General features: G+C 43.4%; 2 protein-coding genes across 5 annotated transcripts in view; one reads left to right on the plus strand and one right to left on the minus strand.

Annotated features, from left to right (window-relative positions):
• Window positions 1–326: 326 nt before the first annotated feature.
• RP9 (RP9 pre-mRNA splicing factor) lies at window positions 327–11,860 on the minus strand. Of its 4 annotated transcripts, none has more exons than XM_059655824.1 (6): window positions 9,448–9,682; window positions 7,269–7,299; window positions 5,659–5,788; window positions 4,131–4,222; window positions 1,888–1,949; window positions 327–927 (listed from the first exon to the last, which is right to left on the minus strand). In XM_059655824.1, the coding sequence occupies exons 1-6, from the start codon at window positions 9,597–9,599 to the stop codon at window positions 729–731; spliced, it is 666 nt and encodes a 221-aa protein (XP_059511807.1). In that variant the 5' UTR covers window positions 9,600–9,682; the 3' UTR covers window positions 327–728. The 4 variants fall into 4 exon arrangements, with proteins under 4 accessions (XP_059511807.1, XP_059511809.1, XP_059511805.1 ...); XM_059655826.1 differs by having other exon boundaries at window positions 788–941; window positions 9,448–9,701; XM_059655822.1 differs by lacking the exon at window positions 4,131–4,222 and having other exon boundaries at window positions 788–941; window positions 9,448–9,937.
• Window positions 11,861–12,001: 141 nt separating this feature from the next.
• Window positions 12,002–25,136, plus strand: part of BBS9 (Bardet-Biedl syndrome 9) — a 168,298-nt gene continuing 155,163 nt past the window's right edge. The window contains exons 1-3 of the mRNA XM_059711285.1: window positions 12,002–12,741; window positions 19,484–19,606; window positions 24,136–24,286. Coding sequence (XP_059567268.1) covers window positions 19,495–19,606; window positions 24,136–24,286 — 263 coding nt within the window. The 5' untranslated portion in view covers window positions 12,002–12,741; window positions 19,484–19,494. The remainder of the gene's footprint in view (window positions 12,742–19,483; window positions 19,607–24,135; window positions 24,287–25,136) is intronic.

Below are 25,136 nucleotides of genomic sequence, written 5' to 3' on the forward strand. Positions count from 1 at the left end.
ATCAACAAACCATCTCAGCTGATATAAACACACACCTTTTGGTGCAGCAATGCCAAATGTACTTGACACTAAAATAATTAGTTTCATACTGTTACAATAAAGCAATGTGCAGATGAATGTATAGAGCATTTGTGTAAAAAGCCCTCTATTTGCTTGATATATATATAATCTGGAAGACCTAACAAGAAACTGGTAACATTGGTAGCCATCAGGGAAGGGAACTGGGGAAGCTGGGGGAGGAGAAAGGAAGTTTTCATAATTAAAGCCTATATACCATTTAAATTTGGAACACATGCATGTATTATTCAGAAATAAAAATAAATACCTTTGAAAAATAAATAATGAGCTTTTATTATCTTCAACAACAGACAAGAATGGAGCCTGAAGCCTGGGAACTGAGCAGCCTCGCTGTGGAGGTGGCAGCCTGAGGAGTGTCCTCAGAGGCTCTAGTCCGGCCACCCTGACTTCCTCGGAATCGCAGGCCACAGTGACCAGCAGGAGGGGGGCTGGGAGGGCCCGTCCTGCTGACGTCAGTGCCGTCCAGAGCTGGCACCTGGGGAGACACAGTCCCTCTCGGGGGTCACAGCTTCACTGGAAGGTAGGTGAGACGTCACTCGTGTGCGTGACCCCAGATGTGCTCCTTGGTGTCCCCTCTCTGACTCCAGGCCCCCTGTTCGCGGCCACAGTGTGTGATTCTGAGACGAGAACGCGGACAAGCCGAGCGGCTGTCAGTCCGAGTCCGAGCTCTCACTTGACTTGGAAGACTTATGCTTTCGCTTCTTCTTCCTTTTCTTTTCTTTCTTCTTTTTCTTATGCTTTTCTTTCTTCTTCCTTTTCTTGTGTCTCTCCTTACATTCCGAGGAGCTGGAGCTGCTGCTATCGTCATCTGAGGTGGAATCCTCCAGCAATTGCTTTAACTGCTGTATCCTAAACAGAGAAGACTGGTCAAAGAATCAGATACCGTAACAGCTTAAAAATAATTTTTTTTTTAGTTACAAGATTAGTAGTGAGGGTAAAAAAAGTCACAATCACCTCATTATGCACAGTACTTATTTTTAGTTTTTCATGTTTTCCATTCCTGTCTATATCCATGCCTATTCTATAGGGCTGTGTAGAAGTGCTCTGTATCCTTTCCATTATCCTAAATATTTCTGCATGTTTCATTTTTCTTTTTTAAAATATATTTTTATTGATGTCAGAGAGGAAGGGAAAGGGGAGATAGAAAGTTCAATGATGAGAGAGAATCATTGATCAGCTGCCTCCTGCATGCCCCCTGCTGGGGATTGAGCCCACAACCCAGACATGTGCCCCTGACTGGAATCGAACCCAGGACCCTTCAGTCCACAGGCCTGACACTCTATCCACTGAGCCAAACCAGCTAAGGCAATTTCTGCATGTTTCTATAGTCCCTCCTATTGTAACTTCTAACAGATACAGCCTTTCCTAAATCATCCCTCCACTGCTCAAGTTCATACTAGGTAATTTACCTCAACAATTATAACTGAAGACCACAAATTTGAAAAAATAAAAACCTCCTATTTTTCCATTCCATGTTTATGTTTAACAGTAGCGCAGATCCCTAAAGATCCCTAAAGAACAATCATATGAAAGAGAACCAATCATACAATAGAATGAGGGCTGCCAACATCAACCATTAATGGTTCCAGCGGGCTGGGCCACGCCCACTGCATTAAGCTAACCCAAGTGGAGCAGGCTGGCCTGCTCCTTCCTGGACACCGGCCTTTTCAGTGAGTCCCCCTGACCTCCAAGTGCTGCGCAGTGAAAGCACCACATTCGTTACACTGCTCCTCTAATGGGAATAATTGTTTCCAACGTAATACCATTTAAAACTTCAAGAGGGTCTTGTTATCATCAGGACAACCTCACCTTATATCCTTTTCATGTCTCTTATTCTCTCGGATGATGTCATACATGGGATCCTCATGTGCCTTGAGGGTTAGAGAAAGTTAAGGTTGGGTAAGACTTCATAGATTGTTAGCTAAATTAAAATTAAATCGCTGTTTCACTGAAATTAGTTTGTTCCCCTCCCCTGTTTGGTGTAATTTTATATTCTACATGTTCTAATCCTTCCTGAGAATGACTTTAAACTTATGGAGGCTATAAAAAAGATTTTCCAATTATACAAGTACAGGATTATAATTTTAGTATCTTTTGTAAGGAAATAAACCATAGAAATATTAATAAATACTAGTCAAGGTTAGAAATATTGCAGTAATTATCTTTTGATTAAAAGATATTAAGCAAAACAAGTGAGTCAGAAAATGTAAGAATGATTCATTTATAGGTACACAAACCATGTGCCAGAAAAGAAGTCTGGAGGGATACTCATCAGGCTACTTACTGTAATCCCCCTTTCAATATTGGAAAACCTTACTATAATGTTTCCATTTTGTTAAAGTAAGGCCAATGTATTCCTGTAATATCTGTATAATTTAAATCACTTAAAGTACTTTAAAATATGAATACACAGAGTGAATTTCATGGTATGTGAGTTATCTTTAAAAATGCTTTTTTTAAAAAAAAATTTTACATATTAAATTAAAAAATAGAGGTAAGCCTGGCTGGCGTGACTCAGTGGTTGAGTGTTGACCTATGAACCAGGAGGTCAAGATTTGATTCTCAGTCAGGGCATAATCCCAGGTTGCGGGCTTGATCCCCAGTGTGGGGTGTGCAGGAGGCATCAGTGATTCTCTCTCATCATTGATGTTTCTATCTCTCCCTCTCCCTCTCCCTTCCTCTCTAAAATCAATAAGAATATATTTTTAAAAATAGAGTTAAAAATATCTATTATCTTACCACTGGAAATATCCACTGCTAACATTTTAGTATGGTTCTCCCAGTCATTATTCATAATTTATAAAAAATTATAATCATGTTATATAAAACTCTCTACTCTCTTTTTCACTTAAATGTCATGAACATCATCCTATGACATTATACTTTCTTCTAAAACATAATTCTTAAAAGCTATATGACTGGGAGAGGGAGAGAAACATCGATCGGTTGCCTCCCAAAAGCATAAGCATCCCAACCAGGGATCAAACCTCAACCTGGGTATATGCCCTGACCAGGAATCGCACTGACCTTTTGGTACACAGGACAATGCTCAACCAACTGAGCCACCAGCCTGGGCTCAACATGTATGTTTGTTTGTTTTTTAAAAAACACACCTTTAAATAAAGAATGTAGATTTTTTTTTTTTAAAAGCTATATGATTTCTATGTTATAGTAATTTATGTTGTTGGTACTAATATACTGGCCATTGAAGTTGTTGCCTATTTTTATTTAGTTTCTGTTTTTTAACCATATAAATAATTCTGAAAGTTATTTTTCTACATTCATAAAAATTTGTGTATATTGATGTTTTGTTAACTCTTTAGTATCAATTCTTAGAATTTAGGTTCCTGCATTTGAAAAAATATTGACTACATTTAAATTTTTGAGATTTATCTCCAAATTGTCTGTGAGAGGAGGTATAAAAATTGATATTCCATCTATCAATGATTTATCCAGAATATCTTCTTCAAATTATTAAAATGAAAGCACAATATTTTCAATGTCTTAACATCCCTGGAGAATGTGGACCCCAGTTTGATATATGCTGGTAATCCCAATATACCTGATATATTGAAACAGTTACTGAAAGGTGAATTACCACCCCTGGGAGGTGACTGTTAAAATAGTGAGGAAATGACACCTATTTTACTGACATGTAACGAGGAAATATCATGTATGCTCACTTCTAGTTTATAACAGAAAGATATCTAATACCTAGACAAGGATTAGGAAACCAGAACACTGATTTTTTGTTAGGAAACATGATTTTTTTTACATAAGTAAAAAGTGGATAAGAATGTCTGCTTCAGAAAAAAGAATCAGTGTTTCCAAGGCATAAGCAATAACACTTTAGTAAGAAGTTAGTTTTTTGTTAATGTAACTAATTTCTCACACAAACATGATTTAACAGAGATGTAGTTAACACCAGGTACTTTGGCCAAAAGGCTTCTGGAAATATACTTTATGTGAGCCTCCAGTTCACCGATGATTGCCTGATTCAGGATATTCACCATCTTGGTAAACATAAATTGACACCCTGGGGTTCTACTTACTACTCTGAACTGTTCTAACTTTTGGTTGCCTTTGATAAAGAAAGGGCATTCTTTGTCGCCCGTTCGGTGACCGTACCGTTTACAGCGCCAACCTAAAAACAAAGAAAGGGGACATATTTCTGTAAGATAATGTATTTTACTTAATCAAGATAAAGTATCAGTAGGTCATATTAAAGTTATTCTTCATTAGATTCCAATTTTAAAAGCAAAAGACTTTAAAAAAGGTGTCACCCACAAAGACAGGGAAAATATGAAAGGAGACAACAGTAAAAAGATGTTGGAAGTTATAATGCAGGTAAGAGTGTGCAACATGGATAGCAGACCCCAGAAAACTGAATTCTAAGCCAGCGGAACAGAAACAACTCAATTTGGATTTGGAGAACCCCAGAGGCTCTGGAATTGGCAGCACACTCTGGCAATGGAGGTGAGGGGACAGCTTAAATGAGGGCTGGTTAAAAGGCCACTTCCATCTCCCCTGCCCCAGAACAGGCACGTTCATTCTCCGGAGCAGGTGAAAGGAGGGGCTCGGGCTGTGGTCTCAGGCCCGCTGGAAGGCCAGGTGCCACACTGAGCACAGGAAGAGGACATGGCTGGCTGAAGAGGGGAGGCTCAGGCCTCACAGCCTCGCTCCTCAAAGCAGTTCCCAGAACCAAGCACGTGGCCTTGGCCCTCAGCAGGAAACTCTCCTCTGAAAGACTGACCAGCCTGATGAGAAAGGCTTGGAGATACTGATCTCAGCAGCCGTTTACAGCAATAAAATAAATACTGTGTTACCTGTTAAGCAGCCCAGACACTCCACCCTACAGTGAGATCCAGTTACCAATCTCTACTCAGAAGTGAATTTGGGCCTGGACAGTGTGGCTCAGTGGTTGAGCATCGATTTATGAGCCAGGAGGTCACCGTTCCATGCCTGGGTTGTGGGCTTGGTCCTGGTGGGGGGCCTGCAGGAGGCAGTCAATTGATATTTCTCTCTCTCTCTCTCTCTCCAAAATCAATAAAAGCTATATTAAAAAAAAAAAAGGCTTCAGCACCCTTTCTTCAAATGCCATCTTGTGCTGGATGAAGGTGCTGCTGCCCTGGTGGGGTGGGGGGTGCACACGCAGAGCTCTACCTGTCCCAACCCACCCTCTGTGGCCTGTAGCTCCTCTCAGGCAACCTGGAGAAACCTTATCACCAACGATGGAGGGGGACTAACTGAGGCAGGACCAGAGGGACCTGCCCTCCAAGGCATCTCCACCACGGATGGTCCTTTCTGCGGCAGGAACACTACCAGCCAGTGTCCTCCAAAGGCAGCCCCGTCCTGTGGGAGGGCCACTGCACATGGAGTCAGAAGCCTGAGCACATCTTGGCTCCGCCTCTTACCTGGGACCACTTACTGACACGTGTAAGTCAATCTGCAGAGCAGAGATCATGCCAGGACTCTGACAGCGCTGAGAGGAGAACACGTTAAATGAAAGAAAAACACGCCTTGTGAACCGTGGTGTCACCTGCGTGTGTTCGGGAGTACCGGACGCGCTTGCACACTCACACTGCATAACTTTGACCTCCTTCCCCAGGGGCATCCAAAGCCCTTTGGTTGGCGCGTGAGCCAGGAATTCCCTGGCATGCTCATTGCCTGGCACGTCTGGTATACAGTCTTCCGGCTTAGTCTCATCCTCCTAAAAAGGGAAACAGCGAGTCAACAGTATGGCCAGAAAGCGCCGGATCTTCTCCACCTGCCTCAGAGCACAGCGTGGCCTGGCTTTCTCAGTGGGGAGCTCCCAAGGTCATCATGAGTCACCTCTCAAGAACCGGGGACACCACTGAGACCGGACAGAAAAAGTGGAAGTGAATGTGCCGGAAGAACTACATCACAAAAACGAAGTGGCTGTTCTTGGAGAAATGGTACTATTGTGGTTCACAAAGAAATGATTTATAAGCTCCAAATTCTGATGCTAAGATTACAAGTTTTCTGCTAACTTAAAAGTTGTGTGGCCCTAACCGGTTTGGCTCAGCGGATTGAGAGTTGGCCTGTGGACTCAAGGGTCCCAGGTTCGATTCCGGTCAAGGGCATGTACCTTGGTTGCGGGCACATACCCAGAGGGAGTGTGCAGGCTGATTGATGTTTCTCTTTCATCGATGTTTCTAACTCTCTAGCCCTCTCACTTCCTCTCTGTAAAAAATCAATAAAATATATATTAAAAAAAAGTTTTGTGGAATGAGGCAAAGTATAGGATTAAACAAGTAAGGTTTCCTGGAATAACAACAAAAGCATGTTAAGTTAAAATGGATTATTATACCTTGAAGGCCACAGGTGTATTTATGAAATGTACTTAACACCACCAAATACCTGCATTAAAGTTCTCTCTCTCTCTCTCTCTCCCTCTCTTTTTGGTTAATCCTCACCTGAAGATATTTTCCACTGATATTTACTTATTTATAACATTTTTTTTATTGATTTCAGACAGGAAGGAAGAGGGAGAGAGAGAGATAGAAACATCAGTGATGAGAGAGAATGATTGATTGGCTGCCTCCTGCGCCCCACACTGGGGATCGAGGGAGTGCCTTGACCAGGGATGGAATGGTGACCTGACCTCTTGGTTTACAGGTCGATGCTCAACCAGTGAGCTGCACCAGTCAGGATCCATGGATTTTTAGAGAGTTGAAGGGAGGGGGAGAGACAGAGAAAGAGAGGAACATTGATGTGAGACACATCTATTGGTTGCATCTCACACACACCCCGACTGGGGTTGGGGATCGAGCCTGCATTTTTTAGCCTTTTGATTTTTTTTCAAGTTTCCATGTATATTAAATTTCTAATGAAAATGTTTTTTAAAATCTTTTTTAATATTGAAAGGTAGCAAACAGAAAAGGTTATTTTGGCCTTTAACCACTCCTCTAAGTCTTATTGCCTCAGAGTCTGACACTGGCCATGGTGCAGAGAAGGGGCGATGGCTGAGGGACTCGCGTGGGCCTGCCTGGGGTTCTTAGGGAACAGACACCCGGCTGAGTAAATTGCCACAAAGGCACAGGCTTGTGACAAAGCCCGAAGTGTCTGACTGGCACCTGCAGGAAGAAACAGGGTGATCACAAAGGGAGTCTGCGCACTGAGTGACTTATGCCGACGAGAAGAGCCACAAAGACAAACTTCACACTGACCTTGATAAGCCCAGGAGGAGGTTTTTCATAACTAGAAAGAAAAAAGAAAACAAACCCATCATCAACCATGTTAACAGGAACATAATGAGCAAAAAGCAACTGCAGGCTAAACTAAAAAGGACATCTGTAATAATAAAAGCATAATATGCTAATTAGACTAGACGTCCTTCCTTCCAGACAAAGCCACAGCAGGCTTGGCAGAGGCAGCAGAGGGCTGCGGCAGAGGTGGGGGTCAAGGCCCTTGCACAAATTTTGTGCATCAGGCCTCTAGTTTTTGTTTTTTGTCATTCTATATTTAATAACAAAGTCGAATGATGTTACAGGTGGTTTCCTATACAAAACGCAAATATAATGTTCAGCAAATATCATGCTTAATGCCAGTAGACAATAATCATCCTCCAGTGTTTCTTTTTTTTAAATTTTGTTTTATTGCTTAAGTATTACAAAGAGTAGTACATATGTCTCCATTTTTCCCCCCTTTGACTTCCCCTGGCCTCCCCTACCCTCCAGTGTCTTGTGTCCATTGGTTATGCTTATATGCATGCATACAAATCCAAGTCCTTCGGTTGATCTCTTACCACCCCCTCACCCCCCATCCCTCCCCGGCCTGCCCGCTGTAGTTTGACAGTCTGGGGCCTCTAGTTTTTAACAAAAACCTAGAAGTACGTTATGTCTAAAACAGTTAATAGAACATTTCCGGCACTCAAAATCATATATAAATAAACGGATGGTCTCCCACATCTTGCTGAGATGTAGAATTTAAATCCACTGAAACTGTAACTCACTTGCCGTCTTAGCACAACGATTTTCTTTTTGGAAGAAGGGAAAGCAAGAGATTATAGGGAAACCGTGTGGTAAGAAGACCCCTGAGTTAATTATGATAGGGTAGTTCCTAAATCCTTTGCAATATGATGGAACTGTGTGTATTATTATTAGCAATGGCCTTAAAAAGTACATTTCTCAACTGTTTCCAAAAATTTAAAGGCCCATGGTTGGTATTTTTTCCTAGGGCTAAACAATTCCTTAGTTTATGTAGTAATTAGAAAATATACTTCTCAATTATTGAGGGAATATTTAACTATTAAAAATAACAGATTTGGCCGAAACCGGTTTGGCTCAGTGGATAGAGCGTCGGCCTGCGGACTGAAAGGTCCCGGGTTCGGTTCCGGTCAGGGGCATGTACCTCGGTTGCAGGCACATCCCCAGTAGGAGATGTGCAGGAGGTGGCTGATCGATGTTTCTCTCCCATCGATGTTTCTAACTCTCTATCTCTCTCTCTCTTCCTCTCTGTAAAAAATCAATAAAATATATTTAAAAAAAAAATAACAGATTTGGCTTTGGCCGGGTGGCTCAGTTGGTTGGAGCATTGTCCTGTACACCAGAAGGTCTTGGCTCGGGTTTGATTCCCAGGGCGAGTACGGGAGGCAACCAATCTATGTTTCTCTCTCTGTCTCTCTCTACAATCAGTAAACATATCCTTGGGTGAGGGTGAAAAAAAAGATTTGGGAGCGGGTGTAGAAGTGTGTTTACTATCTAGTTGCCTTCTGAGATATCACAGTTGAAACGTCTGCATTATTTTTGTAGCTGATCCTTAGAAAATAAAAAATGTCACTGGAGGCCTGTTACTTTGTACCATCCGATGCCTTACAATTCCATAATTCAGATTGTAATAAGTTGCTCTGGGCTGTAGGAAGACTGTATTGAGATAAGAGGGAAGAACGATCTTCCCAAGTGGGTGTGGGGGAAGAAACCTTTCACCTCGCCAAGTACTCAAACACACTCCTGGGCCCTGAGCGCCGAGGTGGATGCTTTTGGAAGAGTCCTCAGGGAAGTGCCTCCATCCCCACTGTTTCTGCAGCGGCTCCCGTGGGGCCGCACCAGCGCTGCAGGGCTGCGGCTTCTCTCCCCTCGGGCACAAGAGCGCCGCGGAAGGACACCGAGCGCACGCCCCGTCAGTTCAGTTCCCCAAACCCCCACCCGCGGGAGCGCCGGAGCCTGGGGGCGGGGCCGCGCTCCCTCCCAGCCGGGCGGCCCCGGGGCGCCGGGCACCGACCCCGCTCCCGCCCGGGACCCGTCACGGCAGCCGGGCCGCCTGCCCGCTCGCGGGTCTCCGAGGACCCCGCCTCCCGCGCCCACGCGGCGCCCGGTCCCCGCAGGAGCCGGGGCGGCGGGGACTCACAAGGACTCCAGGTGCTTGAGCTGCTGCAGCTGCTGCGCGTCGTGTCGCCGCCGCTTCTGCTCCCGGCGGCGCTGCAGCTCCTGCTCCGGCGGCTCCCGCGCCCGCCGCGCGCCCCCGGCCCCCGGGTCGCCGCGCCCCGGCCGGGACGACATCGCGGCCCGCGCGGCGCAGGCGGCGGCGAAGACGGCACTTCCTCCGCGCCCCGCCCGCCCGGCCCCGCAGCGCCCCCTCCCGCCGCCGCCGGCCGGCAGCCTAGCCCCCGGCGCGGCCTTGAGGCCTTTAGTTCGTGCTCCGAGCGCCCGGCCCCAACGCCTGCCTGGCCGGTTGGTGCCGGAGGGTGGAGCGCGCCCCCTGGCGGCGGCCTCGGGCTGAGCTCCTGGGCGCCCTTGCCTGCCGCCTGCCGCCTGCAGACGCACCTTTCCTCTCCGCGTCCTGAACCTGGAGGCCGGGGCTCCTGTGCAGGTCGTCTTTGCATCTTTGCGTCTCCCAGTGGCTAGACAGGAGGTGCTCCGTACAAGTGACAGGATCCATCCAGTTTTGAAGAAAGGAAGGTTCTCTATAGGAATTCTCTAGTATGCGATCCCTGGTTGAAACATAGTGTTTATTGTACATAGACAAGGTTTGGGCACTGGAAATGAAAAGCTAATATACATTGAGGGCTTTTTATGTCCTGCTCATGGAGTTAAGCCCTTAATAAGAATTGTTTTAATTTTTGAAAACTTAAGTACTGTTTACTGCCCTTACATATTATCTCCATTTTTTAATGTAATTTTTTAAATTGAATTTATTGATGTAACGTTGGTCAGTCATCCTGATTTTATAGTTGAGAAGCCCCACTTAATAATAGTCCTATAAATATTTTTTTTAGTCCTATAAATATTTTTGTGAAAATTCCTTCCAGTATTATTCCATACTTTTTGTTTTCCTTTTTAAAAAAATATATATATTTTTATTGATTTCAGAGAGGAAGGGAGAGGGAGAGATAGAAACATCAATGATGACAGAGAATCATTGATCAGCTGCCCCTGGCATGCTCCACACTGGGGATTGAGCCCTCAACCTGGGCATGTGCCCTGACCAGGAATCGAACTGTGACCTCCCAGTTTATAGGTCCACACTCAACCACTGAGCCTCGCTGGCTGGGCCATATTTTTCTCTTTATAAGAATTATATCAAGTGGTTTTAAAGACTTTTTCTCACTGATGTTATGAACTTTATTCGAATAGAATTAATTCAGTCATTTGAATTTTAATTGGGGAATAGTACTTTGCCTAAGCTTTTATTATTGGCGGTCCAAGTAATTTTCATTTTACTTATTATATTCAATGTTGTGATGGTTTAGTATCAAAGTATTAGAAATTAATGCTTTCCATGAAATTCTTTTAAGAAAACCCATAATTTAGAATTACATTTTTCTACTGGTAATGTGAATTGGTGGTGAAAGACAGGAACTTTAAAGTGTAAGTTAAATCTAGTGAAAAAAGCAAGAACAAAAGTTTCAAAGTTGGTATGACAGGCTGTATACCTACTCTGACTTTGAAAGCAAAGATGTGTGGGCCCTAAGAAAGAAGCCACCTACCAAGAAAGGGCTCCTGGTGGCTAATTGGGTTAAAAAAAAAAAAAAAGAAGAAAACAACAGAAAAAACCAGCCTAGCAGTTGTTTCTAACAGGACCTCTCAGGCAAGCCAGCTTCAGGGAGCAGCCTTTGCTGAACCTGGCTCCAGCGCTGACCTACCTCCTGCACGTGAGCCAGCCTCTATAAAGGGCTTCCTGGAATCCTGCTTCAGCCGATAAGACTGAGAATTTCCCTGCCCAATCAGAGCTGTATTTTGACCAACCCGAACAATACTACTTTTTGGACAAATCAAACTGCGAGACCCTGGAGTCCTCATTTGCATGAGGATGGACCAATCAGGGACCAGGGATAGGACTTCTTTATAAGCCAGCTCCCCTCGGACTTGGGCAACGCTCGTTCCCTTTCCTCTGAAGGCTGCGTTCCCTGAGCTGGAGCTGAAGACGTGCCCCTGGGCATCTCCCAGGGCTGCCTCCGCGCCACAGCTGTGGGCTTCAGAGTGCAGTTGTAGCGCCACTGAGCTGTTCCATCGCTGAGCTGTATCACAACCGAACTGTTTGCCCCGAGTTTCCTGCGTCATCACACCCCGGTTAGGGGATTCCTGTTGGTGTTGAATTGGCACCAAGGACAATCTGTTGACAGCCCATAAAAAGTTTGAACATTGGGTATTATCGTTATGTTCAATTATAAAGTTGAACATTTGCATACCTATATACCAGGAAATCCAGTCCAACGTATATACTAAAGAGAATATTTAGCACATGTAACGAGGAGACATGTACAAATAACTTTTTCCAGGAGGAAAAAAATAAAACACCCAGGCACCTTGCCCCGCAGCCTCAAAGATCTTGGTCTTCCACCCTCGGGGTCTTCACGGTGAGTCTGTACTGAGCCGGCCCCCCTTCACCCCCCGCCCAGCGGTCCAGTCCACGGACCTAGCCTCGTGGGCTGAAAAAGGTGAAGTCGCTCCCGAGGCTTTGATACTCTGAACCCGAATCCCCGAGTGAAAGCCGGGTCGCCCCGCCCCCGCAGGAAGCCCCACCCACAAGCGCCGGGGCGGGTTCAGATGAGAGCTGAGCCGGAGCCTGGGTTCCTCCCAGCCCCGCCCAGTAGAAGTCTGATGCCAAGCTCCGCCTAACATTCCTATTTCCGCCCTCCTCGGCCTCAGCCCCTCTGGACTACAGCCCCCAGAAGGCCTCGGGGCTCTGCCCTCGGACTTGCGCAGTAGCGTTCGTTGTAAAGCGCTATGACAACTGGTCGAAGATGGTTTGGAGTTAGGCACCGGTGGGGAGGTGTCCCTTCCGCTGCTGCTGTCCTTTTTCTGCTACATCTCGCTCACTGCCTTCATCATTTCCTCCTCTTTGCGATCAGCAGGACGTGCCGTTCTTGCCTGCCTGATCTCTCCCAAGGGACTGATGCCGTTTCCCCTGCTCGTGTCCGGGGGTGACAGAGAAGGGATGCAGAGGGGCTCCTTGGGGTGATTCCTCCAACTCTGTGGAACTGGTGGTGCTACCTGGCGAGGCTGTCCCCTTGCCCGGGACGTGGGACAAGTTGGAGCAGGAGAACGAGAGGGAGTAGTGAAGTCAGGGTTGCTCTTCTCTGCACCCCCAGCTCTTGCTCTCTCGTTCCAGCCCTGGGACCCTGGCAGGCGTTCTGAAAGGGAAATCTGCGGAGAGAGAGTTCCAGGCAAGGTGGGGCAGGACCCACCTGATCGGCGTCAGGTAAGGAAGTGTGGGACATCGGGCGTTTGAATTCCCTTTCTGAGTTTTATTCGGTGGGCAAGATTGATCATCTGATGCCATGTAATAATTTTGGGGGGTAGGGGGTGATAGGTTTCTTAGGAAGGATGTTTGTGTTGAAAACAAAACAAAACACAACTAGGAGCACACCGTGAGTGAGATCCTGTGGACGTTTTCCAGGGAGGATGTTAAAAATCTGTAAAGATTCCATTCGGGAATGTTCCGTGGTCCGCAGCATCCTCCTCCTGTGGCACTTCAACAGGTCTTGTGAGCAAATGGTCAGTGCAGTTCTCAGCTTATGACGAAGTGGGTTGCATGCACTAATACCCCCTAATTCCTTCTTGCAATAGGATTATTGCTTCGCCAACTCTCTACATTGCAAACCACAGCAGCTTCAATGAACTGACCTGATTTTATTAGCATCTCCTGTCCTCAAGCATGTCCTGCAGTTGACTCAGATTTCCTGGAAAACTAAATTTTTTTATTCTAGCTCACTTTTCCTTAAAAAAATGAAACCATGCCACACATATGTACAAAGTAAAACTATGGTCTTAACTAAAGTCTGTCAGCATTCAGAGAGGGAGAGATTTTTCTAACTTATCAGAAACTAGAGGCCCAATGCACGAAATTCGTGCACGAGTAGGCCTTTCTTCCCCCAGCTGCCTGCACCGGCTTCTCTCCATCACCCGGGACCTGGGCTTCCCTCCCAGCCCTGGCTTCGTCCGGAATGTTGTCCAGAAGGACGTCCAGTCTAATTAGCATATTATGCTTTTATTATTATAGATAATTTAAAGAGAATAATTGGTGGTAGATTTTTTGTGTGTGAATAGACTAAATCATCATTTAGAGAATTTTAAAAACTTTTAAAAATTTGCAAATAATTTATAAGCTATTTATGAGAGCTTAAGGGATTTTTCATTTCCTGAAATTGTTGTCCTTAAATTACACCTACACTTATGTTGATGGTACAACTTATTGATAGAAACATTATCTGAAGGGAAAAAAAAGCCAATATCAATAGTATATTGTAATTTAAAAAATGTTACACCTTTTGATGTATGAAAGCAGGCCTTATTCTGTAGAATTATGACTTTCAAATGTTTCTCAAAAAGTATTGAAACATATGAAGTTATAAGACAACTCTGTGGATTAACCATATTTCTATGAATGATTACTATTGATCGTTTGAATGTCCCATTTAAACTTCAGTCCAGAGGGTCAGATTGGCATTTGTAATTTTGTCTTGCTCAGAAGACACTCCACCTCCACCACCACCATTACTTCTTCTAGGTAACTACTGACATTTATCTGACATTTATTGAGTGTGTCCTATGGATTGGGTATTGGGCTAAGCAGTTTCATGTGTTAAGCCATTTTATACCCCCACCCGCTGGAACAGCTGGGAGACTGGAGGGCGAGGGACTTGTCTAAGGTCACATTGCTGGAGTGTGGGGTCAGAAAGGGAACCCAAGACTCCCTCTCCTGTGCTCTTTGCCTTGTGTGTCTTTTATTGAAAAAGCCCTTATCATATTATCTTTAAAAGCAAAATTCTTCCTTCTACCTCTGTGTGCAGTAGTCATCTTTTTTGGACTGGAAAACCTGATTCCTATTTTGCAGAATTTAAGGGGCACTAGCATGACCTGGAGAAAGCAAAGGTTCAAATATGAACAACAGTGTCAGGGTCTTAGCCTCGTAATCGCAGAATCTGCCTTCCTGACCACATGTACCTTCCTGATCACATGTTCCTTCCATAGGATTCTTGGGGTTATCATCACCACAGCCATTTTTGTACCAACCCTTCCTTAGTGTAGGGGTAGGCCAATGAAGTGTTAAAACATACATATCTTAAATGACAGCACAAATTGAGTAAACTTGGTTTGAAAGATAATATATATTTAAGTAGGTATTAAAAACAAAAAAGTGTCAAGTGATAAGTATGGAAGAGAATTTCTAGAGCTTAAGTGATAAAGAGATTATCTTCTGTTTATAATTCTAATAAGGCATATGAAATCAATCTTTTGTGGCTATTTATAGGTATGCATCTGTTAAAACCTTCAAATTATTGTTTTCTAATCATTCTTTAACAACTTAATGAAATGTATGAAATGTTTTCCTGTAGTTTGAACTTGCAGGAATTAGAATTACTATGAACAGAGGTACAGCTTTTTGGTCTTTATGGCATGGCTGCACAAGTTCAGGTGATGACAGCCTGGTTTTAGGTGCTACTTCCACCACATACCATTGTGACCACTGGGGCAGGTTTCTTTTCTTTTCTTTATTATTTCTCAATAAAATTATTGATGGGCGAGAGAGGCAGGGAGAGAAAGATCAATTTATTGTTCCACTTATTTATGCATTCATGGTTGATTCTTGTATGTGCCCTGACTGGGCCTTGATTTCTGCAGTTAGCCTATGTGGAAGGCCTACTTTAGAAAACAATTTTTATTTATTTATTTTTAGAGCAAGAGGAAGCAGTGGGGTGGGGGTGGGGGAAGGGGAGGAAGAGAGAGAGAGAGAGAGAGAGAGAGAGAGAGAGAGAGAGAGAGAGAGAGATGCATTTATTGGTTGATGCTTTTTAAAAAAATATATGTTTACTGATTTCAGAGAGGAAGGGAGAGGGAGAGAGATAGAAACATCAATGATGAGAATCATTGATCACCTGCCTCCTGCATACCCCCTATTGGGGATCGAGCTCACAACCTGGGCATATGCTCTTGACCTGAATTGAACCGGAACCCTTCTATGTGCAGGCTGATGCTCTATCCACTGAGCCAAACCAGCTAGCGTGGTTGATTCTTGAATGTGCCCTGTCTGGGGATTGAACCCACAATCTTGGCGTATCTGGATGACACTCTTACCAATCTACTCGGCCAGGGCTGAAAATCCTACTTTAAGAAGCAGATTGATCTACATTTTTTTTTTGTGTGTGTGGTTACTTTATTTTTTTTTAAATTAAATCTTTATTGTTCAGATTATTACAGTTGTTCCTCTTTTTTCCCCCCATAGCTCCCCTCCACCCGGTTCCCACTCCACCCTCGACCCTTACCCCCCCCACTGTCCTCATCCATAGGTGTACAATTTTTGTCCAGTGTCTTCCCGCACCCCCCACACCCCTGTCCCCCCGAGAATAGTAGTCCACTCCCTTTCTATGCCCCTGATTCTATTATAATCACCAGTTCATTCAGTTCATCAGATTATTTATTCACTTGATTTTTAGATTCACTTGTTGATAGATGTGTATTTGTTGTTCATAATTTGTATCTTTACCTTTTTCTTCTTCTTCCTTTTCTTAAAGGATACCTTTCAGCATTTCATATAATACTGGTTTGGTGGTGATGAACTCCTTTAGCTTTTTCTTATCTGTGAAGCTCTTTATCTGACCTTCAATTCTGAATGATAGCTTTGCTGGGTAAAGTAATCTTGGTTGTAGGTTCTTGCTATTCATCACTTTGAATATTTCTTGCCACTCCCTTCTGACCTGCATAGTTTCTGTTGAGAAATCAGCTGACAGTTGTATGGGTATTCCCTTGTAGGTAACTGAGTTTCTTTCTCTTGCTGCTTTTAAGATTCTCTCTTTGTCTTTTGCTCTTGGCATTAAAAATGATGATGTGTCTTGGTGTGGTCCTCTTTGGATTCCTTTTGTTTGGGGTTCTCTTCGCTTCCTGGACTTGTAAGTCTATTTCTTTTACCAGGTAGCGGAAGTTTTCTGTCATTATTTCTTCAAATAGGTTTTCAATATCTTGCTCTCTCTCATCTTCTGGCACCCCCATAATTCGGATGTTGGTATGCTTGAAGTTGTCCCAGAGGCTCCTTACACTATCTTCATATTTTTGGATTCTTTTTTCTTTTTGTTTTTCTGGTTGGGTGTTTTTTACTTCTTTGTATTTCAAATCTTTGACTTGAATTTTGCGCTCCTCTAGTCTGCTGTTGGAAGCCTGTATAACATTCTTGATTTCAGTCAGTGTATGCTTAATTTCTAGTTGGTCCTTTTTCATAACCTTGAGGGTCTCACTAGATTCCTTGAGTGTCTCACTAAATTTATCGGCGGTTTCTAGAAAATTCTTGAAAAACTTTATAAGTGTGGTTTTGAACTCTATATCCAGTAGTTTGCTTTCCTCCATTTCTGTCATTTGCGACCTGTTTCTTTGTTTCCGCATTTTTTATGCTTCCCTCTGTAGATAGAGTGGCTTTGTGTGATAGGTGTCCTATAGGGCCCAGTGGCTCAGCCTCCCCAATTTCCTGAGGTGGACACTCTTGGTGCACCCCTTTGTGGGGTTTGTGCATAGTCTTGTTGTAGTTAAGCCTTGATTGTTGTAGGTATCACTGGGAGGAATTGACCTCCAGGCCAATTGTCTGTGAGAATCAGCTGTGTCTACAGTGGGAGAACTTCTGTGCCAGAGACACCCTTCTGGGGCAAGACTTGCTTCAGTGGGGCTTTGGTGCTCACTGAGTCTGCCCCCTGAGTGTGTCCCTTATGGATCTGAGGAGTTGTAATCTGGATGGTCCCACTCTGACCACTGGGTACACTGGCTCTTGGATCTCTAAGGAGGTGCTAATTTAGCCTCTGCCTGAGGCTACCCAGCAGGAGCTATGGAGAGATCTGCAGATTCCTCTTCTTTGTTTGGGGTTTGGAGGAGCCCAGATGAGGCCCAGCTGTGAAGCAATGCAAGCTGCTGTGGGGCCTTAAGCCTTCTTTTGGAAGTTCTGGGTCTGTCTGGCCCAGCTGCAGTTTGTTAGGTAATTTTCAGATTGCAAAGGGCCAGGCCTTTCATATGCAAAAGCCTCTGGGCACAGCTTGGGTGGGGCGGGGTCTCAGGGAATCAACAGGGTGGAGCAAACAGCTATAGCTGATCCTCAGTCCTACCCTAAGAGGTCCCTCATCTCAGTGTCCTGGTAATCACTGCAAGCACCTCTGAGAGAAAGCTGCCCTCGAGTTCCCACTGATGCCAGACAGTCCAGTTTCTCCCGGTATGAGTCTGGTTCCCCAGAGACTCGCCCGGAACTCGAGTCCAGAGCAGTCAGGAGCTTGAGACTCCCTCCCGATTTTAAAAGACAACCACGTCCTCAGTTGCCAGCCCTTTCCACGTGTGCCTCTGTACCTCTGCACTTTACTTCCGCACCTTCTCTGAGTCTCAGTGTGCTTTTCTCTTTCCTTCTAGTTGTAGAATTTCCACTCAGCCAGCCTTCCTGTGGTTCTGGATGATGTCCGTTTTGTCTTTTAGTTGTATTTTTGAAGTGGTTGTGCGAGGCAGCAATTTCTGGTGTTTACCTATGCTGCCATCTTGGTTTCTCCTGATCTACATTTTTTAAAAGTACAGTTGATCCTCATTATTTGTGAGTTTGCCCACTTGTAATTCCAAAATCAGTGCTCATGGTGCTTTTAGGGTCATTCAGGGTCATGTGCAGAGTAGCAAACAATATGGTCACTTGCTGCACACTTTCCCAGCTGATGTTAAACAGTGGCTCTGCCTTCCTGTTTCAGCTCTCATGCTATAGGCAGATGGCTTTTCCCTGGCTTATTTAGTGCCATGTTTTTCTTTCTTTTTTTTTTTTTTTGGTGATTTTGCTGTGCAAATCATAAGTAATGCTGAAGTACTGTCTCATGTTCCTAAGTGTAAGAAGGCTATGATGTACCTTATGGAGAAAATACACGTAAGCTTCATTCAAATAGTCTTGTTGTTGGCCATTGAGTTCAATGTTGATGAATCAACAATAAATAAAGTATTTTAAAAAAACACACACAAAAGTTATGTAGTGATTTGTTGATGAAAATGTGACTAGAGGCTTGTAGCAGCCCTTGTGTTTTTCCTAGGACAGTGGTTCAGTATTTGCTAATTCAGTGCTTGTGATGTTGGAACATAACTTTTTTTGAATAAGGAGAATTGACTGCATTTCCTGTTATCTTTTAAATCCATCTAGCTTGCGGGAAAGCCTCACTTATGGTACATTTACTCTCCTGGCATCCCAGGGCATGTGATGTTTGTGCTGTAATTCAGAAGGTCCAATGGGCTTTCACAAGCACCATATCAATAGCTCAGTGGTAGGTATGGTTGGTATATCCTCACTCTAGCCGAGGAATCAAAGCATTAGAGAGCTTCTGTGGGTTGCCTGAGGACACACAGGTAGTGCTGTAAATGGACCTATAACCCAGTTTTCCTGCTTCTTTTTTGGTGTGAATTTCCCTTTTTCATTTTGCCTTTATATAGTTAGAATGGGAAAGGGAGTGAATGCTTTTTGAGGACCTGTAATGTACAAGTTCCAGTGTTAGTCATTTGATCTCATTTGCTCTTCTCAGCAACTCATTGTGGCTGGAGATGCTGCAGTCTTTTGTGATAAAAATGAAGGGAAATTCAATATTTTGCTAAGGAATTATGTGCAAACTAGTGATGGTAGAATTTTAACCTTGATCCTCCAAATAGTAGTTTCTGTTGGTGCTTCATGCAGTTGTCTACAAAATCTTCCAGAAGAGAGAACAGGCCCAACATAAATGTATAATTTTTTATCCTCTCTTTTCAAAGGTCCTTGCAAAATATCTGATTAATGCTTCTGGCCATTTAGATTTGTGGTTTCACATGTGTCCACAAAATGTAAAAAAATCAAAGTTAATATAGGAATGTTTTTCTCAAAGTTTTCCAAGTTTAATTTGCTATGCCGTCAGAGGTAATTAATTCATAATTCATGGTGTGAAGTGGATTTTTACTGTAAACACATGTTTTCTTTTTAGAGTGAACGAAAATGTCTTTATTTAAAGCCCGTGATTGGTGGTCTACTGTTCTGGGGAAAAAAGAAGAATTTGATCAAGGCTGTTTGTGTTTGGCTGATGTTGATAATAGTGGAAATGGACAAGGTAAGTAAATTATGACCCTGCATCTTAGAGCAAAGCGTTACAGAGATGAAATAAAAACAACTTTCTTTTAAAATATGTACTTTTATGGGACTTCTGTAAACTGTCATAATTATGCCCTAATTTTGAAGGTAGTTTTCCTTATTAGTGATATTTAGGTAGCAGGATGATAAATGTAATTCTTATTTCTGTCCAGTTGTTTGTGTTTTCTTGGTTGTGTTGATTCTATCCTATTATTTGCTGGAACTCAGAAAAATACTATAAGACATCATTTAAATTGTTTCCTGTGAGGCCACAGCCCGCGTGGCCTGGGTTCAAAGGCCTGGAGAGAGGGCTGGTGTGCAAATTAATACACAAAACAAGAAATATAAATTTGGAAATTATGGGGAAAGCCAGCTGTGAACTTAGTTCAAGGGACTAAGCTCCACTGAATCTCCTCACCCACCCCTTTTTATTTACTAGAATACACAATTGCCTTTTAGGAATGCAAACAGGCATATCAAAGGTAATGTCAACAAGAGAAAAGCAGTTAGTTACCTACAAAAGAATGCCCATATGACTGTCAGATGATTTCTCAACGGAAACTATGCAGGCCAGAAGGGAGTGGCAAGAAATATTCAAAGTGATGAATAGCAAGAACCTACAACCAAGATTACTCTACCCAGCAAAGCTATCATTTAGAATTGAAGGTCAGATAAACAGATTCCCAGACAAGAAAAAGCTAAAGGAGTTCATCACCACCAAACCAGTATTATATGAAATGTTGAAAGGTATTCTTTAAGAAGAAGAAGAAGAAAAAGATCAAAAACATTAACAACAAAATGGCAACAAATACACACCTATCAACAACTGAATCTAAAAATTAAAATAAATGAATAAGAAATCTAATGAACATAATAAACTGATGAATAAAATAGAATCAGAGGCACAGAAATGGAAAAGACTGACGATTCTCAGAGTGAAGGGTGTTGGGGAGGCAGGAAGAGATTAAACAAAGATCTTATATGCATATATGCATTACCTATGGACACAAACAATAGGGTGGCAAAGGTCTGGGGTGAGGTGGGAACTGAATGGAGGAGGTAATGGGGTGGAAAAAGAGGGACATCAGTAATAATCTCAACAATAAAGATTTTGAAAAAAAGAGGTCAATGACTATCCAGATTACAAAAAAAAAGCTCATGACTATAAATCATCAAAACCAAATACAAATCTTAAAATAGCAATGATATAGAACTAAAATGTTTTAAAGACCACTTTAAAAATATGAAGATGCAAAGAGGAGCAAATAATCTACACAAATAAAAGAGAAACATGCAAATTGGTGTCACTGCGCTACGCCCACCAGCCAATCAGAGCGAGTATGCAAATTAACCCAACATGGCAGTTAATTTGCATACACAGGCGCGGAGTGAAGACTGAAGACAGCATAGAAGGAAACCAAGTGCTGCAGAAGGGAGCAAAGCAGCGGAGAAGGGAGGGAGCTGAGGCAGCAGAGATGGGAGCGGAGCCGAGGCAGTGGACACGGGAGGGAACAAGGCAGTGGAGAAGGGAGCCCTTCTCTGCTTCACTCCAGCCACAGGAAGCCCTATTCTTGCAGGAATCTTCCTGCAACGGGCCTCTAGTATAAGAATAAAATAGAATGTTTTTCTAGTATTATGAAAATGAAAGCCATGATTTAACAATTATTTTCTACCATCACATCGAGCTTGCATAATTTCTCCATTCTTTTATTATTGGTTTTCATATTCAATTTAAAAAGAATGTAATTTGCTTTCCATGCCAACAGTGCTCTAGCAAACATGATAAATGTTCCTTAAACCTGCTGGACTTTCCTTTTCTTTTTTTAAGATATTTCATTGATTTTTAGAGAGAGAGTAAGGGAGAGGAAGTGAGAAAAACTTTAATCAATCAGCTACCTCCTGCATGCCCCTGACTGAGGATGGAGCCTGCAACTGGGTCATGTGCCCTGCTATTAGCCCTTGGCATTTTAATTATGGTGTGTCTTGGTGTGGTCCTCTTTGAGTGCCTCTTGTTTGGTACTCTGTGCACTTCCTGGACTTGTAAGTCTATTTCTTTCACCAGGTAGGGAAAGTTTTTTGTCATTATTTCTTCAAATAGGTTTCTAATATCTCACTCTCTCTCTTCTTCTGGCACCCTCATAATGTGAATGTTGGTATGCTTGAAGTTTTCCCAGAGGCTCCTTACACTGTCTTAATATTTTTTGATTCTTTTTACTTTTTGCTCTTCTGGTTGGGCGTGTTTTGCTTCCTCATATTTCGAATAATTGATTTGATTCTCAGAAACCTCTATTGTACTGTTGAGTCCTTGTATATTATTCTTTATTTCAGTCATTGTATACTTAATTTCTGACTGGTCCTTTTTCATTTTTTGGAGATTTCTAGAAGATTCTTGAGTAATCTTATAACTGTGATTTTGAACTCTATATCCAGTAATTTGCCTTCCTCCATTTCTTTCACTTGTAACATGTTTCTTTGTCTCTGCTTTTTGGCTGCTTCCCTGTATTTGTTTCTATGTACTAGTATTGGGTAGGGCTGCTATGTCTCCTTGAGTTGGTAGAGTGGCCTTGTGTAGCAGGTGTCATATAGAGCCCAGTGGCTCAGCCTTCCCAGTCACCTGAGCTGGGAGCTCTAGGTTCACCCCTTTGTGGGCTGTGAGCACAGTCTTCTTGTAGATGAGATTTGATTGCTGTTGGTGTTACTGGGAGGAATTGACCTCCAGGCCAATTGGCTGTGAGGACCAGCTGCAACTACAGCAGGGGAGCTGCTATGCAGGAGACACCTCTATGGAGCAGGACTTGCTTCAGTGGGGCTTTGGTGCTCACTGAGTCTGCCCCTTGAGTGTGTTGCTTATGGATGTATAGAATTGTAACCTGGTATTGTCTGACACTGTACACTGGCTCTTGGGTCTTCAGGGAGGTACAAAGTCAGCCACTGCCTGGGGCCATCCAGTAGGAGCTAAAGAGAGATATGCAGATTGCTTCTCTTTGTATTGGTTTTGGAAGTGCCCAGATGAGGCCCAGCTATGAAGCAAGGCAGGCTGGTGCTGGTGCCAGGTCTTGGGCCTTTTATTGATAGGTTTGGGCTCCCTGACCCAGCTTCAGCTTATTTGAGAGATTTTAGCCTGAGCAAGGACAGGCTATTCATGCACAAAAGCTTCTGCACACAGCTTGGGTAGGGTTGTAAATTGGATGAGGCAGGGTCTTAGGGAATCACCAGGGTGAAGCAAGCAGAAATGGCTGCCAGTCAGCCCCGCCACCTGATGGAGGAAGTCCCAGCACAGGAACAATGATCCCTGGAAGCACCTCTATCTGAGAGAAAGCCACCCCGGAGTTCCAGCCCTGATGCCAGACAAACCAGTTCCTCCTCGTATGTGTCTGTGTCCCCCAGAGCCTTGTCCTGGTACTGGAGTTCAGATGAAACGGGACTTTGTAAGTTCAGTTTGTGGTGCCTGCCTTTTAAGAACAGGTGGGTCTCCAGTAGCCTCTGTGTCACTAAGCCCCAATCCCCACTGGTTTTTACAGCCCATAGTTCTTCCTGCCTGTAGGGACTTCTCTTCCCAGCTCTGGGACCCTGGGCTGGGGGTCTGGTGTGAGGCTGGGACCCCTTTCCCCCCCAGGTGGCCTCCACAGAAATGATCTCCCTCTTGATTAAAAAAGTGGCACAGGTGGGTGCCAGCCCAGCCCGTCCCATGCCTCCTCACCTCCTACCAGTCTCAGTGTGCTTTCTTCTTTACTTCTCTAGTTAGAGGACTCCCATTCAGCCAGCTTTCCAGTGGTTCTGGATGATGGTTGTTCTGTATTTTAGTTGTAGTTTTGATGTGGTTGTGGGAGGCGGTGAGTACAGACGTTCACCTATGCTGCCATCTTCAAATCTCTTAGTCATTGACCTCTTAAAAAGAATGATTTTTTCATTCGGTCTATGTAAGTATTGTCCCCTTACATTTTCCTTCATTTTATTTTTCTTGCCTATAATGAAGAGTAGAACCTGGGGGACAAGGTGAAAGGAGAAAATTACATTGCCCAGGAAGAGTGTGAGGCACTGAAGTGTAGTGAGCGCCTACTAAATTGTTTTTAAGGAAAACCTGGGCCCTGCCCTCTCAGTGATAGGACCTGGGAAGGCCTATTCCTCAAAGATGATCAACCCTGCCCAGCCAGTATGGCTCCGTGGTTGAGCATCGACCTATGAGCAAGGAGGTCATGGTTTGATTCCCAGTCAGGGCATAGGCCTGGGTTGCGGGCTCAATCCCCAGTGTTCGGCGTGCAGGAGGCAGCCGATGGATGATCCTCTCTCATCATTGATGTCTCTATTTCCCTCTCTCCCTCTCCCTTCCTCTCTGAAATCAATAAATAAAGAAAAAAAGATCAATCCTGCCTCCTGCTCAGCTCTTTGTTAAAGCTATGCTTCCCCTATTATTTGACAACATAAACGAGTCATACCATTAGAAAGTTTATTTCCAAATTTTGTCACTGTTTGTTTCTTCCTAATTCTTTTTTTCAAATTTCTCTACAGATAAAATAATTGTGGGTAGCTTTATGGGATACCTACGAATCTTTAACCCCCATCCTGTAAAAACAGGAGATGGGGCTCAAGCTGAAGATTTGCTTCTAGAAGTTCAGCTACGAGATCCAATACTACAAGTGGAAGTAGGAAAGTTTGTTTCGTAAGTACGGCCTACAAATTCTGGGATTTTATTTGACGTGGAGTGTATCAATCCCTCACTGTGTCACATTTGTGAATTCTTCAAAGAAAAAAAGACTATTCATGAATTGAATATGTTTTCTGAATATTGTCACCTAGGTGCTCCTCATGTACTGAACACTTTTTAACATGGAAGCCTGTACATTTAAGATCAAATCATTTAGGAATTTAAAAAATTTTTTTTTATAATAACAGACCTAAGACCCCTGATGTATCAGAAACTTAAGGGACCTTAAGCTTTTGAAACTTAAGCTTTTGAAAATAACCAAATAAAGAAATAGAACGTATTCACTTAAAACACTAAATGTCCAGGTTATATAAATGTCTCTTCAAATAATTAGACAAAGTAGCAGGTATGCTACTTGGCATATAACTTTGAAGCTTTAAAATGAATTACTTGTTTGGGGTAGAGAGGTTGGTCCTTAGTTTCTTTACTTTTTTAAAAAAATAAATATATTTTTATTGATTTCAGAGAGGAAGGGAGAGGGAGAGAGAGATAGAAACATCAATGATGAGAATCATTGATCGGCTGCCTCCTGCACGCCCCCCACTGGGGATTGAGCCTGCAACCCGGACATGTGCCCTTGACTGAAATTGAACCTAGGACCTTTCAGTCCACTGGCTGACGCTCTATCCACTGAGCCAAACCAGCCAGGGCAGTCCTTAGTTTCTTAAAAGAAGCCACATCAACCCATAAAGTTAAGTCTCCCCTTATAAGAGCTTTGTTTCAAAGTACTTTATGCTTTCAAATCTAATTTATTTTAGAAAACCGTTTATTAGTTTGCACTTTGTTTAATATGTCTGCTTTTTAT

Source organism: Myotis daubentonii, chromosome 10 (genome assembly GCF_963259705.1).
Source record: "Myotis daubentonii chromosome 10, mMyoDau2.1, whole genome shotgun sequence".
NCBI lineage: Eukaryota > Metazoa > Chordata > Mammalia > Chiroptera > Vespertilionidae > Myotis > Myotis daubentonii.